The sequence below is a fragment of the Opisthocomus hoazin genome, chromosome 1, assembly GCF_030867145.1.
Source record: "Opisthocomus hoazin isolate bOpiHoa1 chromosome 1, bOpiHoa1.hap1, whole genome shotgun sequence".
Lineage (NCBI taxonomy): Eukaryota > Metazoa > Chordata > Aves > Opisthocomiformes > Opisthocomidae > Opisthocomus > Opisthocomus hoazin.
The window spans coordinates 18,887,892-18,904,634 of record NC_134414.1 but is presented as its reverse complement, the minus strand read 5'-3'; the positions used below and the strand labels follow the sequence as shown (position 1 = coordinate 18,904,634).

At 40.1% G+C, this 16,743-nt stretch overlaps 1 protein-coding gene across 1 annotated transcript; it reads left to right on the top strand.

Moving 5' to 3' along the window:
• The first annotated feature begins 10,034 nt into the window (after positions 1-10,034).
• Positions 10,035-15,571, top strand: LOC104333033 (interstitial collagenase). The gene is made up of 9 exons (XM_009938496.2): positions 10,035-10,201; positions 10,478-10,626; positions 10,717-10,842; positions 11,598-11,759; positions 12,128-12,245; positions 12,942-13,075; positions 14,115-14,274; positions 15,160-15,260; positions 15,471-15,571. The coding sequence occupies exons 1-9, from the start codon at positions 10,050-10,052 to the stop codon at positions 15,569-15,571; spliced, it is 1,203 nt and encodes a 400-aa protein (XP_009936798.2). The 5' UTR covers positions 10,035-10,049.
• Positions 15,572-16,743: the final 1,172 nt, after the last annotated feature.

The window sequence follows — 16,743 nt, the reverse complement described above, 5'->3', positions numbered from 1 at the left end:
CTGTGTCAGTACTTGGTCACCCTCCGAGTAAAGTGTTTCTTGATTTTCAGAGGGAACCTACTGTGTTTCAGTTTGTGTGGCCATTGCCTCTGGTTCTATCAGAACAAGACAACTGTACTGTATTTACACATACAATTGTATTCTATGAATGCATGAATACATGAATACATGCATTCTATGAATACTATAAATAACTGAATTCTATGAATACAATTGTACTGTATTGTATTCTATGAATACAATAAGATATTTTAGCACTCTTTATGGAACTTCTTTTCTGATGCATTTTTAAAACCCCTAGTAGAAGAACTACTCTAGTGGGATACTCCAGTGTGGATCTAGACTCTGAGTAAATTCTATCTGAACTCTATCAAGGTCCAAAACATATTATGGCACTCTTCATCTTGCAAGACAAACACTGCTGCCACACCCTGCTGTGGACGTGGCAAACAAGACTTTGCTGACCAGGAAGACCTAGAGTCAAAATGATTAGTTTTAATTACAGCACTTCCAGAAAAGGAAATGAGTGGCTCTGATTGGTATCTGATATTGCCAAGGTCAGGGATGAAAATTCGAGCTAAAAAACTTGAATGTTTTTATTGATTGTAATAGGAAATATTTCAGTTCTGTTTATTTGTTCCTTCTTATTCACATCATGCTGTTCTTGTTTTCTAATTGTGGTTTTCTTTCACACTTCTGGTATGGCTTTTTGAGTGGTCTCCCAACTGCAAGACTTAATCAGTCCATGGTCTCACCTATAACAGTAAAAGCCAAAAAGATGCACAAACAGTTTGGCTCATGATTTATAGAGTTATAGTTCCTTAAGGAAGTTTCTAACCACCTCTGAGTTTGGGTGGTTTTCTTCAGTTGTCCCTTCTGCTGATCTTTCTCTACATTACCTATGCCCACCATAGCTCTGCATTGGGTTAACTGCACTAGACCATATGATTTTAAATAGGATAATCTCTTCCAGCTCTGATTTTTCTAATTTCTTTTTTTGAATATTTTTTCCAGATGAGATTCTGGTTTGCAGAGCAAAGTTGGTTTGTCCTAGACTTTTCATGATTGTTTTGTAATCTTCTGGCTCCTAAATACTTATCTGACTAGTTGTTCCTTGTTTTTGATGATTTTGTATTAGTTGGGACTCTTTCCTTCCTTATTTCACTAAGTATGCACACAGATGATAACACTAATTGTTGAATATGAAGTCTTGGATCTGTAGCAGAAGTAGAGCTTAACTGACTCTAGTACTGTCTGTTGTAATATAATTTAACTGGTTCAGTGTTGGATGTTGGTGTCTTTTTTGCTTCATAATTCTTATTTTGAAAATCTCTGGTACAACTGACAAGTCAGCCTCATCATCTGAGTGAAAGCAAGATTTTTACCTGAAGGTGGCTGACATATGTGCTATATCCTGTGCTTTTCTGAGATACAGTTTAAGACCCGGACTCTGAGTTGATACATTCATTGTCTATGGTACACTAAGTCCAAGCAATTCAGTTATGCTTTTCTCAGTCTTCTAAACACAACAGATTATTGCATGCTATAGCAAATTTCTAGCCTGTTTGCATGGACAATTAGGTGCAAAGTCTTTTCACAAAGAACAGACTTATCATGTGACTCCTATTCCTCTAGATTTCAGATCACAAAAATTACTTTGTTTTCTTCACTGTTTTATCTATAATGGTCTCATTTGTTTTGGTTCTCACCATCCTGTCTTGGAGGACTTATTGCCTATGTCTGAATGCATCCATTTGCCTTTTCTTTGCCAAAGACTCTGCAGTGTGTCCATCAGACACAATCCATGAGGTCCAGCATGGAAGGCCCAACAGTGTCTACACCAGGAAAAAACAATTTTGTTTGGATATTCTTTATCTTACCATTTCTTGGTTTTCTTTGTTTCACACACTCACCCTGCCTGGAATGGACAAATGTCCCTGGACATTGTTCTTGGCATGGTTACGCATGTATTATCAAAGGAGGTAAGGCTGTGGTAGTGAACTAAACAGCTATTGTGTAATGATTTGGACACCCAGAACTAAAAGACCCCAGAGAGTTTACCACATAAGAAAAACAGACAAAGGTAACCAACACATGCTGCTAGAAAAGAACAAAATTAAAATGCATCCATTTAACTACTATTAGCAGGAAGTTGTTCCTAGTAAAAAGTTGGCCTAGGTTTAAGGAAATGTGAGAAAAAAAAGCCCTTGGTGACAGAAGCAGCAGATATGTAGGTTCTGAAGTGCTGAAGGCAACTCAAAACTGCAAAGATGCATCTCTCAGCTGCCATTGGTATTCTAGAGAAAATAGTTTAAAGCTACCAAGGTGCAGACATTGTTTCCACATGATTCGCTGGCAGCCTCTGAACTGCCATCTGGCTGGTCTCCAACCAGCCTGCTCGTGTTTGCTCCCTGCCAGCAAGACAACTGCCCTTGCAGGTTCACAAGCAGTAGCTGTCTCACGGGATGTTTTGGCACTGGTGCCATGCATCCAACTGCAGGTCTGTGAGTATCTCCTAAAAAGCCCAGAGCCCTGGGGCGTATGCAAATTTATTTTGCAGATCAGTGCAGAGATATTGATCTCTTCATGCTGCCTTTTTCAGGACAAGTTTTACATCAGTACAACTTCTGTGACCACTCCAGGTGTAGAGGCAAAGGACTTCAAGCTGGTAAGGCTGGTTCTTCAAGGAACCCGAGGGCCTTCAGCGAAGTCCTGCCTGGGATGCAACAGAGTGGGTTCTCAGCCCAGGCAACAGCTCAGCTGCAGGGATGAAGAATTTGATATGATTTTCCTGTCTGTTCAGGAAACAGGTTCTTGGCATGGAAAGTGGCACTCCTTCCCTTTCCTTCACTGATGATGCCATGTCTGAGACTGTGCAAGTCACTGAGGTGTAACTCGGGCACTGCCCCAGTCTGTGACTTGTCACGTTGAATTGCTCTTCAACAATAGACTAATTAGGACTGACTCAGCACCTGACACTCTGAGCCCTATCACGGTGACCTTTGGAATTCAATGTGGTTTGATCTATAGCACTGTGCTCCTAGCACTGCCCAGCACAGCACCCTGGTTCATAAATGGAGTGACTGATCATTCTCTTCAAGCAGAATCAACAGCATTTCTACTAAGGAAATATTTAACACTGGGTGACGTTCAGCCATGAGCTTGTGCAAACTTTAAGACATTCGACTTGGAGGGTTGTCTTTGGCTTTTTCATCTCAGCATTAAAATGTACTTGACTCGTTAAGTGAAAATCCCTAATGAATTCTCTAACTTCATGCAAGTATCTGGCAACCAGCCAAATATTGCTGCACAGTGACGTGATTTACATCTTTGACACTTCGGTCTTTGCAAGAAAAGCAACATTCTCCAAGGAAAAAATCTGGTTTCAGGATAGCATGCCAGGTTTGCGGAAATATTTTTATTTTGTTGCTTCAAAATAGATTGGAAACACATGAAGAGATTAAGATATGTGTAAGAGCACAGAATGGACATAAAAGTACTTCCTGCGAGAATGATGACTGTACTTTGTAGTGCCACCTGCTACTCAGAAAGCAATTGCAAACATCACTGTGACAAATTATAACAGTAAACTTTTCTTCGAATTACCAAGTGCAATTTTTCCTCTTTGTAATATTAAAATTACAGAACTACCAATAAAAGTTCCATTTTCTACAGAAATTCTGTAGTGAGAAACTTTAGTTTAGGGGAACCCCACTATGATTCACACTGTGAATTTATTTTTTCATTATTTAGTCAGGGGTGTGGGTGGAAGTTTCACCTTAGAGGGAGCAGGACAAAAGCCATTAGAACATTTAAAAAATACTGTCAGATATAGCTGGAGAAGAAGGGAAATAGCCTAAAGACTCAAATGCAAGCCCTGGGTAAGTGAGGCACAAAGCAAATGGAAATCACTGAGACAGAAAGTTGTTTAAGGCTGGGAAACCCTTCTGGAGAAATGTGTTTCTGCTTCTGTCTAAATGTCCTTTTCAGTCAATGCTGGAAAAAGGAAACATGTTGGATACATGGCTGGCAGTGCTTACATTCCTATGCAGGCTTCATGAACAAGGAACAGTGAGTAGAGTACCCAGAAAAAGGGCACTTTGAGGCAGCTTGCTTCAATACAAACAAGGGTGCAGTTTTTACTGAGGAACAAGTGTGCAAATAAAGCAGGACTATTGCTAATACAGGGAGACACAACCCTATACTGCCTGGGTGTACAATGGAAAACGCTTGAAAACACTGGCCCTTTCTTAACAACAGTGTCAACCCCTTCTTACTCAGGCACTCAGTTTGGGTTCAGCAGTGACGTAGCAGATGTGTCCCAGACCCGTCAGGGTGATTCGGGGCCACCTGAGTGAGGTACTGATGCCTGTGGTCCAGGCAAGAGCTGCCTCTGAAGAAAAACTGGGCATAGGTAAAGGAAAAGTTTACCTCTCTCTATTGGTTACATGGAGATCTTTGGCAAAATTTGGGCAGGACCAATGTGTTAGGAGTTGTCTAAATCTGGTACCCTGATAGGGGTGAAACTGCTGCAGCTCCGTGCCCCCAGGTCCAGCAAGCAGTGAGGCTGAGCGTGTATTCCCAGTAGACACATACACCCACGTACACACACACACACACAGAAGTACACACACACAAAGACACTATGGATCCTCCAGCAGCTGGGCTCAGACACCCTGTCCAACCAGAAGCCGCCCCGGCATGTGCCGGTGTCCCCTGTTACCTCATGCACACACACACAAACAGATCTCACAGTTGATCCCAGATCCCACAGCCTCCCAAGTTGCTGACTTGGGCCCCCGGTCCCTCCAGTAGCCAACCAACAGAACTCTGGTCTCTCCAGTACCCAGCCTTGGCTTATGGCCACTTTGACACCCAACTCCCAACCTCTTACGCTACTCACTGGCTCACCCAGCTGGATCTTCATTTGTACTTACACACACACCTATCTAACTGACACACCTGCACCGTGGTCTCTCCAGACACAGGGGCCTCCAGGCACTGGTTCCACCCAAGGGGCTGTCACTGAGACCCCTCCACACACCCCTGCACACAGGACAGAGCCCCTGGCCAGGAAAATACCTAGAAATGGGGTTTGGTGAGAGGTTGGGACATACTGTCCTGGTCAGGTGCAGGTGCAACACAATCGTCCTACAAGCGGAGTGAGGGACTCTATAGAGACCTCTTGGCACTCAGCAAAAATTCTCATAAAGCTCAAGGGGTCTGCATTTCATTTTGGCATATTGATGTCTCCTGTTGTGTTATGAGTTTTTTGTCTTAAGGCAAGTGATTGAAAAGGAGAGGGTGGCAATGTGCTGGCTGCTACAGCATGGGAAGAGCAGATGACTAAAACCTCTCCTTCCTTCATTCAAGGGAGATGTGCTGAAAGGCACGCAGTGGGAAGCCAATGCAGACAGTGAAACGGGATGTGACTTTGTAGTCCAACACTGTGGAAATTCCCAAGACAGAGGGAAGCTGCTGCTTCTGCTTCCTCTTCCTGATGCTGTTTAAGGTTTTTCACTTCGTGACTCTTCAGATACATAAAGAGCTCCCACAGCTTGTATTGGAGTCCAAGACTTTCGAGTCCTGCCACTGGCTGCATTGGAAAGTAAACTTTAAAAGTTTCCTGGAAAACAACCAAATGTCCCCCCCCGCCCTCTGCCTGATTCAGTATTTTTTGGTCACATTAGAATTTGGCCATAGACCCTTTGCAGAAATGTGCAAGGCAGCAGAACCTCCCCGTGCAAGCAGCGACACATGATTTCCTAACGTTCCCATCTCAGCTACCAGACACATCTGATTAATCTGCATCTCTTCTTTGCCTGTATGTGTTTAAACATGCCTATCATGCCTTCAGAAAATAAAATAAAAAAGGATAGAAGAAATAAGGACTGAAGTACTGCTTAGGAAAAAAAATAACAAGAAAGACTGCCTGAGAAACTGCCCTCAGGAACAAGGGAGCAGAACAAAGCTGGCAGATCTTTAAGGACATTTTCTATAGAGCTCAACAGCTCTCGGTCCTCAGATGTAAGAAATCAGGGAAGTAAGGCAAGAGAATGGCACGGCTAAGTCGAGACCTGCTAGTCAAACTAAAGGGCGGGAAGGCAGTGCACAGGCAGTGGAAGCAGGGACAGGTATCCTGGGAAGGGTATAGGGACACTGCCCGGTTGTGTAGCAATGGGGTCAGGAACGCCAAGGCACAGCTGGAGCTGAGCTTGGCAAGGGATGCAAAGAATAACAAGAAGTGCTTCTACAGGTGTGTTAGCCAGAAAAGGAAGATCAAAGAAAGTGTACCACCCTCAATGAGCAACACTGGCAAATTCATAACAATGGACAAGGAGAAGGCTGAGTACTTAACAGCATTTTTGTCTCAGTCTTCACTGGCAACCTCTCTACCCACACGTCTCGAGTGGAGGGACCACAAGACTAGGTTTGGGGGAGCAAAGTCCCTCTCACTGAGATCAGATTCACGACCACTTAAGGAACGTGAACATACAGAATTCTGTGGGACCTGATGAGATGTGTGGCCAACAGGTCAAGGGAGGTGATTCTGCCTCTCTACTCCGCTCTGGTGAGACCCCACCTGGCGTCCTGCGTCCAGCTCTGGAGCCCTCAGCATAGGAAAGACATGGACCTGTTGGAGTGGGTCCAGAGGAGACCACAAAACTTCTTCGAGGCCTGGAGGACCTATGAGCAAAAGCTGAGAGAGTTGGGGTTGTTCACCCCGGAGAAGAGAAGGTTCCAGGGGAATCTTATAGCAGCCTTCCAGTACTTAAAGGGGGCTTATAAGAAAGATGGGGACAGGCTTTTAGCAGGGCCTGTTGCGACACGACAAAGGGAAATGGTTTTAAAATAAAAGAGGGTAGATTTAGACTGGATATAAGGAAGAAATTTTTTAGGATGAGGGTGGTGAAACACTGGAACAGGTTTCCCAGAGAGGCGGTAGACACCCCATCCCTGGAAGTGTTAAAGGTCAGGCTGGACAGGGGTGTGAGCAACCTGATCTAGTTGAAGATGTCCCTGCTCATTGTATGGGGGTGGACTAGATGACCTTTAAAAGTCCCTTCCAGCCCAAACTATTCTATGATTCTACGAATCTATGAAAGAAACAGAGGTATTGAAATAAGAACTATATAAACCAGCCTGTAGAAACACACAAAGAAGAAATATTTACAGGAAAAAACCGCTAGTATAGAAACAGAGTTAGAGAAGTTAATCAGCATTTCACAAATATCAGGATCATGTGAGGTGCAGAAATTACTTTGGAGAAGTATCCAACACACACTTTGTTTTGTTCGTGTCTGAAAATCAAGATGGATTAAGAATAATCAACAATGAACTTTCCTTGGGCAACAAACCATGAGGCTGTATCTCTTTACATCTACAAAAGCTGAACCTTCGAAGAATTGTTGTCCTAGTCATTTCAAATACCAGCACTAGACCGTTGCTTGTGCTTTTGAATTGTTGTGTATTAGCTTTAGTCAATCACTTCAGACAAGCAATGTGACTCTCATTGGAAAGTAACTTGCTTTTCCCAGGAATGCTGTCTGCTCTGCTGACCCTAGATATAATTGGGGGGTGCTACACTACAGTGAGTGTAGGATCATATACTAAGTACATTACTTTTCTCTGATATTTGGGAAACTAAGGGAAGTACTTCCCAGAACAATTAAAATTTCCATCCTACATTGAGCTCCTTCAGAGAAAATCTTGTTCATATCAGAAAAAAATTACAATGGTAAATACTTGCATTTCTCCCTCTTTCACTAACATTTACTGTTTCTGTTTTAAGACATTGAATCACAAAAAAAACATCTCTAGAGGTTTCCAAAGAGGTTCTCCAACAAGGATAGCAACACCGAAACCATTTCAAAAAGTGTCCAGTCTCATCTTGACCATTCAAGAGTCTTGGAGAACAGTTACTGCTTCCCTTCTAGGAAAAACCTTTCATGTATTTAACAGCATTTATCATGGCTCCCCTTGGTCTTCCCTCCATGAAACAGTGAACACAGAGTCACAAAAGGGTTACTTCAGTCTTCCTTTTCCAGAGTCACAGAAATTTCCATTGGGCTTCATGGAGCATTTCTGATCAGAGGTCGTCTCTCTGCCTGGATCCAAACATGCTATTGAGGCTAAGATCTTGTCTGTGCTGGCAAGAGTATAAACATTATTTTACTCACTGTACATATGGGAACCCAGTTTATGCATTCCAGTAACATGATTGATTTTTGTTAATATCAATCAAAAAATGTTGAATTGTTTTAGCACTCAGTTTTGCTGGCATCAAAAGATTGCTTCAGACAGAACTTTTAGTTATTTGAAGACTGCCCTCCTGGAGTTACGGTGCTGTTTATTCCTATATAAGATTAGTTCCTTGCACTTTTACATTTTATTGTTACATATTATGACATAATATTCTCTGTTTTGTTAAATATTGAAATTTATATATCATATACATAGAGTGATGTTATTCATTATAGTACAATATGTTACATTACTGTTAGAAGTTATTTCCTGTTTCTCCAGTTTGTCAAGATCTTGTGCTATAAATAGACTAAATTCACGATTAAAAAAATATTATGAAATGTAATTTGTTTTACCTGAAAATCATTTCCTTATTTATTAAACACATGACAAAACTGCCCAAAACAGAAGGCTCAGGCAAAATAAGGACAATAACGTTTCTTAAACACATTGCGTCACTACCTGATGATGAAACAGTTATGCATCATATTACTAATCGGAGGATATTATACAGCATGAGTCAGACTGTCACTGATTTACAAATTAGCTATATAAACAGAGCTCAGAAGCATGTTCAATAGCTCAAGAGTGAAACTGAGGCAGAGAACCTTAGACAAGGATGAAGATGTTTTTGCTTCTCCTGTTGCTGTATGTGGCCATCTCCTCTGCTTTTCCTGTGGCTCCAGAAGTAGAAGATGAAGGAAAAACCCTACAGCTTGTAGAGGTAAATATCTCTGAATGCATTTCTAAGTGAAACATAAGGTAGTCTGAGAGGTAACTATAACTGAAATTATTTTCACAGAATATGACTTGAAATTAAAGATGCATTATTTTGCAGAGGCTTCAGGCAAAAGCTTTTCCTATCAATCTACATAATGTAAGAAAATTATGTGGAACTTCTTTACCCAAAAGTCATCTGAATATTACATAACTTCACTTATGATGTTGTCACTAAAGTAATAACAAAACTACCAAGGCATGAGTTGTAGCAGCAAGGCTATGTGGCTGTGCAGAAATAGTTAAACTCAGCAACAATTTACATTTCAGAATGTGCTTTGAAACTTGTCAGCAACATAAGGGAAACTTGCTTGAATCAGGCATGTATTTCAACCTTTTGCTGAATGGGTCTTTCATGTAATAGTTTGGAAAAAAGGAAAATCTATGAGAAATACAACACTTACATAGACAAAAACACTATTTATTGGAGACAAAATTGTTGCAATTTACTAGGAAGACCTGGGTTCCTAATATCTTATTTCACAGCTAAAAATAAATTGCATGATTTGCCAAGTGCTGACTCTCTAGTAGTAGTTACCTGCTTTGTTGGGAGTCCTGGCTGTGTAGAGTCTCCCTGTCAATCTCTGTTTCCTTGAATCAGACCAGTGAAGTTCTAAGGTTCCTCAGAAGTTTTGCTGTTATTGTACCGGGACATAATAAATACATATGGAATTAATTATTAATAGTAAATACTATATTTCAAAGCTATTTCTTCATGTATTCCATCAGTGAAACAAGAAATTCAGAAAACTATACAAAAACAGTAAGTCCTACCTGACTCTTCATACCTATCCCTGCAGAAAACAGTCTGTTCTGGCTTCTGGTAAACCATGGACATGGTGATATAGGAATAGTTCAAGGTAGCTTAGAAAATGTGTTACTGAGGACAGTACTGATATGCCACAATGCTCTTCTTTTTTTCAATTCTGGTTCAGAGTTATCTACAGAATTTCTACAATCTTCAAAGGGATCACCAACCTCATTTAAGAAACAAGGGTGAAAATCCCCTTGCTGCGAAGCTCAAGGAAATGCAGGCATTCTTTGGACTACAGGTGACTGGGAAACCTGATCTTGACACTTTGGAGATGATGCAAAAACCCAGATGTGGTATACCTGATGTAGAGCAGTACGTATTCACAGCAGGGAATCCCAAATGGAAAAGAAAAAATCTGACATACAGGTAACCTTTCTTAATCTGGTTCAAAAAGTTATAAACCTAGCACCCCAACTTTTGGGGGGTCTGTAGTAAGTAAATTATGCTATATATAGACATCCAGAATAATTAAATGATTTCTGGAAAAAGGCATGCTTGAAGGCACCATCTAAAATAAAGCCATTATTAATTTTCACATTTGAAAGATAAGTCTAAGATTTCTGACTTTTACACAAGCTATTATTTTTTCAGCTAAAATGCTGTATTCTTAACCATATACAATGTATTGGGTTTGCTTTGAAGGATTTTGAATTACACCCCAAAGATGAGACAAACTGATGTAGATGAAGCAATTCGAAAAGCTCTCAGTGTCTGGAGCAATGTGACACCATTGACATTCCAAAAGGTTGACAACAAAGAAGCAGATATAATGATCTCCTTTGCTTATAGAGGTAACATTCATATCTTTATGTAGTAAATAGCCGTCTTCAATTGCAGAAATCATTTAGGATTCTAACTGATTTTTTCACTGTTCATTTTAGACCATCGCGACAACTCTCCTTTTGACGGCCCCAATGGGCAGCTGGCTCATGCTTTTCAGCCTGGTGAAGGTATTGGTGGAGATGTGCATCTTGATGAGGAGGAAGCCTGGACAAAAGATGGAAGAGGTAAGGACTTTGTGACTGGACCTACATATATAACTGTATATATATATCTGTTTGTACAGTTTTACCTCATACAATGTTAGCTTATGTGATGCTTAGTTCATGAGCCTGATTGCAGGCAAAAAGTGAGCAAAAGTGACAGATCTTGTCATTTTATATTGTTTTGCTCCCTTTTTTGCCATTTGTAGGGATCAATTGACAGAAAAGAGATTTTTAGGTCGTTGTGGTTTATAATGATGTCTAAGCCAGAAGTTAAAAATATTGTTTTTGTTCAGATGAAGCCTAAAACTTGGATACTGGAAGATTTGGTGATAAACTTCTCAACCCAAATCCTTTATCTTTCTTAGCCTGGCACTTCAAAGTTTGGTTCCAACTAGGGTATTCGAGTATCACCAAAACTGTCATCTTGGAGTTTGTTTTGAAGGTTTTTTCTGGTGGATGACTGAGCCTCCACACGTTGTTTGCATGTTCCTTGATCTGAGCAGTTTATGTGATAGCAGGAGAAATAGGGTTTGTGTTTAAGACACAAGGACACTAAAGAAAGGGCAATGAGACCGTAATTAAAGCCCGACATTCTTCAAGTACTCATATAGCTCTGCTATACAATATTTTTGAGTTGTAATGCTGATAACATTACTTACAGCCTCTCTTGTAGCTGTAATATATTTTGGGAGGATGCATAAGCTTTTCCCATTTCATCAACTATTCTGAATACTAAAACAGATTTTACTTTTTTTTATATGACTTTTATCCTACAGGCTACAATTTGTTCATTGTTATTGCCCATGAGCTTGGCCATTCGCTGGGTCTGTCTCATTCAACTGATCCTGGAGCACTGATGTATCCCACTTACTCCTACATAGACCCCAAGGAATTCCGTCTTCCTCAGGATGACATTGATGGCATTCAAGCCATCTATGGTAAGAAAAAATATTTTTATTTATTATTTCTCCTTGGGAGGCTGGTAAATAATAATAAGAATATATTTAGAATACGCTTATCCCACCAAAATGAGAAGTTTAACTGTTACTGAAAAATGAATAACAAAAGAGAGAAAATTTCTGGAAGTGAACTTCAGCTGAAGTCCAGTTTCACAAAAACCCATTTTGGAGAAGATGAACACAATTATGTTTATGAATATTAAAAGCCTGCTTTGAGTGACAGACCGTTAGTTTAAAACCATATGCCTTCTCATTCTCTGTAACGAAGGTTCTTGGTGTCCTCAGAGAACCTCTGAACACTGTCTTTATATTTCTCTGTACTGAAAGATAAAATATTCTTCCTATAGGACAGTCTAATGCTGCTGTGCAGCCAACAGGACCTATAACTCCACAAGCTTGTGACCCAAATTTGACATTCGATGCTATTACTACCCTACGTGGAGAAAAAATATTCTTCAAGGGCAGGTAACAACAATAAACATGTATTGTCTCATTAAAATATTCGGTAGTTTAAAAAAAATATGTAATCCAGGAGGGAAAACTGTCGTTTTGGAATGCAGTACAAAGTCAAACACTAGAAAACCGCTGAGTATTTACACAAGAAAGAGTTCTAAAAACGTTAAACCTAGTTTAACCTAGAGGCCTAGTTGACAAAAGCAATGAAGGAAATGAGAGGATGTAGGTTGTTTTCTAACTGTTTTGCTCCTGTTGCCACTGCTGAGACAGATATGTCTTGGAACTCGATTCATCTTATAGCAAAGCAAGAGCATCCATATAACCATAAGCAATGTGCCCACAGGTCCCACACCATAACCTTGCTGCTACTCCTCAATACAAGAGCAAGGGTAGAACTGAAATCACCAATGCGTAGAAAGATGTCTGTTAGGTGGTTACTGAAGCCAAGTCGCAGCCTGCCTGTCCTGCAGAGAAAGAGAAGGACTTATTTTTTTATCTACATGTACATGTATCCAGTTGCCTGGTTTTTGGCACGTAACCAATATGCTAAAGTTAAGAGTGCGGCCTTTCTACATTTCCTTTACATTCAATGGAGGAACATATTCACACCCTTCTCCCTCCTGTTATCTCCAGGAGTTATAATAATTGTTTGGCACCTATGATAGGAGTGGAACTGTTTTAATATATAAATTTTGTTCAAACCAGATATATGCTGCGCAAACATCCTTCAAGGTCACAGGCGGAGCTCAATTTTATCTCACTGTTCTGGCCAAAGTTACCATCAGGAATTCAAGCTGCTTATGAAAACGTTGAGAAGGATGAAGTTTTACTTTTTAAAGGTAATAGAATCTGAAATTCTCTACTTTTTCTGACCGGTTACTCCCTGCTCCTTTGCAAACAATGCGATTACAGAAGTCCCCTTTTTTTAAGGAAGATCAGTGAAGCAGAAATTCTTACAAACCTGCAGACAATAAAACCAGAGCATCATAGAGTTATAGTGCTGTAAGGGCTCCCCAGAGGTTGTAATCCTGAAAACTTGCCCCTCTGTTACAGTTGGTGCTCTGAAAAACGAGACATGAAAATAGCTTCCCTTCTACAGGTCTAGTTCTCTTCAGATAACAGCATTTTGCTTTATGCAGAAGGATCTTTGCTGAATTCAGTTGGCAAATACAGGCATTTGTATACTACTGTTACTGACATGCTTATTAGTAGTTTGTGATATTTTGGGGAAAAAAAAAAGAACCTGAACAAATGTTGGGGGAAAAGCATACTGTGAGAGGAAAATTATTCACTGAAAAAACAATCAGTCCTTTTCTTTAAAGGTCTCAAATATGCTCTAAATGTTTTAAATAACTTCATTATGCACGTTATGGTACTTGACACATTACCATATACAAATATGTTAATTACATCTAAAATTACAAAAGCATTTTGATTAGGCATATGCCCTTCTTAATAGTTTAATTTAATTCACATTGTCTAGTTTTAAAAATAATATATGGCACTGTAATCAAATAGCGTATTACAGGAATTTAATAAACTCAATATCCCAATCCAATGTCAGTGGATTAACTCATCAGCCTCCAGCCCTCCCTGAGCTGTTACCGAGACAAATACTTTACATTAATTTGAAAAAAAAACTGGGAAAAGTCCTGTCTATACACTTTATGATTCTAATGTTTTACTCACAAAAACAGAAGACATTTCCACTGTTTTCATGCTGTAGTTCCAGTGTAAGTGTTGAAACCATTTTCTAAAGTGATAAACTGACAGGAGTAATATTGATATCTAAGACACATTGTTTGCTACCCATCTAAAACACAATTAAACATCGTGTATAAATAGCAAAAACAAATGAAATATGCTTCTATCTTTCAGAGGATAAATATTGGGTTCTCAGGGGATATGACATTGCACCCGGCTATCCTAAACCAATCTATCGTTTGGGGTTCCCGAAGACTGTTAAAAGAGTTAATGCTGCTTACAATGATGAAACCACAGGAAAAACGTACTTCTTCATAGCTGACAGATACTGGAGGTAAGATTTAATATTGATTTACCAGAAGGTATATTTTCACTTGTCCTGGAGGACTGATATACTACTATAATATTCAAGTGCAATGATGTTTAAATAAAGTATATCCTAGAAATCTGAACTGGATTCTCTGGAAGTTTAAAAATTTTAAGCATTTGCTAGGAAATGTCATTTTTTTCTACAGGATTGTTTGCCATTCGTTAGATTCCTGTAGCAGGAATGTAGTTACTTGCAACTGAATGAACCATTTTCCCAGTAAAAGAGTGATTTTCTAGTAAATTACTCACTTTTTCTCCACAACAGTGCTGCTTATCAATGTCTGCTTTTCATTCACATCTCAAACAAAATGAACGGCTAATAAAAAGTGCTGCAATTGAATTTCTCTATGAATAAACTATAAATATTCTCCAACTGTACAGCTGGCCATATTTATAATTTAAGTGTAGCTCATGACAGATTTCAGAGATAATTTTTGTTATAAATGTACGTTGTTGACACTAATGCAAGCGTGTTTCAGGATTGTGCTACGGTCTTCTACTTCTAAGATTTTTGTTTCGATTTTATACTGAGCTGGATATCCAGTGCCTCAAAATAGCTACTCATTTTACATGCAAATAATGGCAAACACTGTGGACAGACCAGGAACGCATTAATATATTGGGCTGCATTCCCGAGGTCCTTGAGAGCCTTGTTACGAAGGTTACCACAGGATTTTAGAATCTGAAGACACTCATAGTGTGAGAACCTTCGTACACGCTACAAAAGCAACTTTATCTAATCTTTAGTGACACTAATTCTTAGTAACAGTAGAGTTTTGTATGTGTATGAATTTGCTTTGAACTTTCAAAATATTGTCTCACAAATTGTAATGATGTTTCTTGTGTTAAGATATGATGAAAACAAAAAATCCATGGATCATGGTTATCCTAGGAAAATAGTCTCCGACTTTGGAAAAATTGGCAGAGTTGATGCTGCTTTCCAGAAAGACGGTAAGCAGAACATGCCTTTAATCTGGGTTTACTTGAGTATTTTGGCTTCTGTAGGTAGAAGCATTTGTTTTCAAAAGCCTGTTATTAACTTTAATGAGATAGACATGAAAAATAACAAGTATATACAGACTGTTTACACTGGGGGCTTTTTTCAAAAATACTGAAAAGACATCATCTATAAAATATAACTGGATTAAATTTCATTTCTAGGCTATGTCTACTTCTTCCACGGAACAACTCAGTTCCAGTTTGATCCTCGTGCCAAACGGATTGTCAGGCAAATGAAGAGCATCAGCTGGTTTAATTGTTAATTGCAATGTTTATCCATATGCACACTGTATGTTCTTATGTGCTGAATTTTTCAGCATTTCGTGACTAACAGGTCAAACTGAATTTCTTCCCATATTCTATGAGACTATAGTCTTAATAATTATTTATTGTAATCCAAATATGTTTATATAATTTATCACAATTTCACTTGTTACATGAAATTTTCCTAATAAATTATATTTGTCATATCATCGTGTCATAGAATCATAGAATCATAGAAAGTTTTGGGTTGGAAGGGACCCCTAGAGGTCATCTAGTCCAACCCCCCCGCAGAGAGCAGGGACACCACTAACTAGATCAGGTTGCTCAGAGCCCTGTCCAACCTGGTCTTGAATGTTTCCAGGGATGGGGCCTCCACTGCCTCTCTGGGCAACCCGTTCCAGTGTTTCACCACCCTCATTGTAAAGAATTTCTTCCTTATATCCAGCCTAAACCTACCCTGTTTTAGTTTAAAAACATTACCCCTCGTCCTGTCACTGTTGTCTCTACTAAAAAGATTGTCCCCATCTTTCCTACAGGCTCCCTTTAAGTACTGAAAGGCTGCAATCAGGTCTCCCCACAGCCTTCTCTTCTCCAGGCTGAACAAGCCCAACTCTCTCAGCCTGTCCTCATAGGAGAGGTGCTCCAGCCCTCGGATCATCTTTGTGGCCCTCCTTTGGACCTGCTCCAACAGTTCCGTGTCCTTCTTGTGCTGAGGGCTCCAGAGCTGGACACAGGACTCCAGGTGGGGTCTCACCAGAGCAGAGTAGAGGGGCAGAATCACCTCTTTTGACCTGCTGGCCACGCTTCTCTTGATGCAGCCCAGGACACGGTTGCCCCTCTGGGCTGCCAGCGCACATTGCCGGCTCATGTCCAGCCTTTCGTCTATCAGCACCCCCAAGTCCCTCTCAGCAGGGCTGCTCTCGATCCTTTCATCCCCCAGCCCGTATTGATAGCGGGAATTACCCCGACCCAGGTGTAGGACCTTGCACTTGGCCTTGTTGAACCTCGTGAGGTTCACACAGGCCCACCTCTCCATCTTGTCCAGTCTTGTCCTTGGTATTTTACTTGCACTAATACTCAAGAGCCAAGTCTAGCTTCCACATACTAAAAAAATGTATTCTGACATGATCAGATCTGTTTCCTAAAGCCAGAGAAAGGAGCAGCCAGCTGT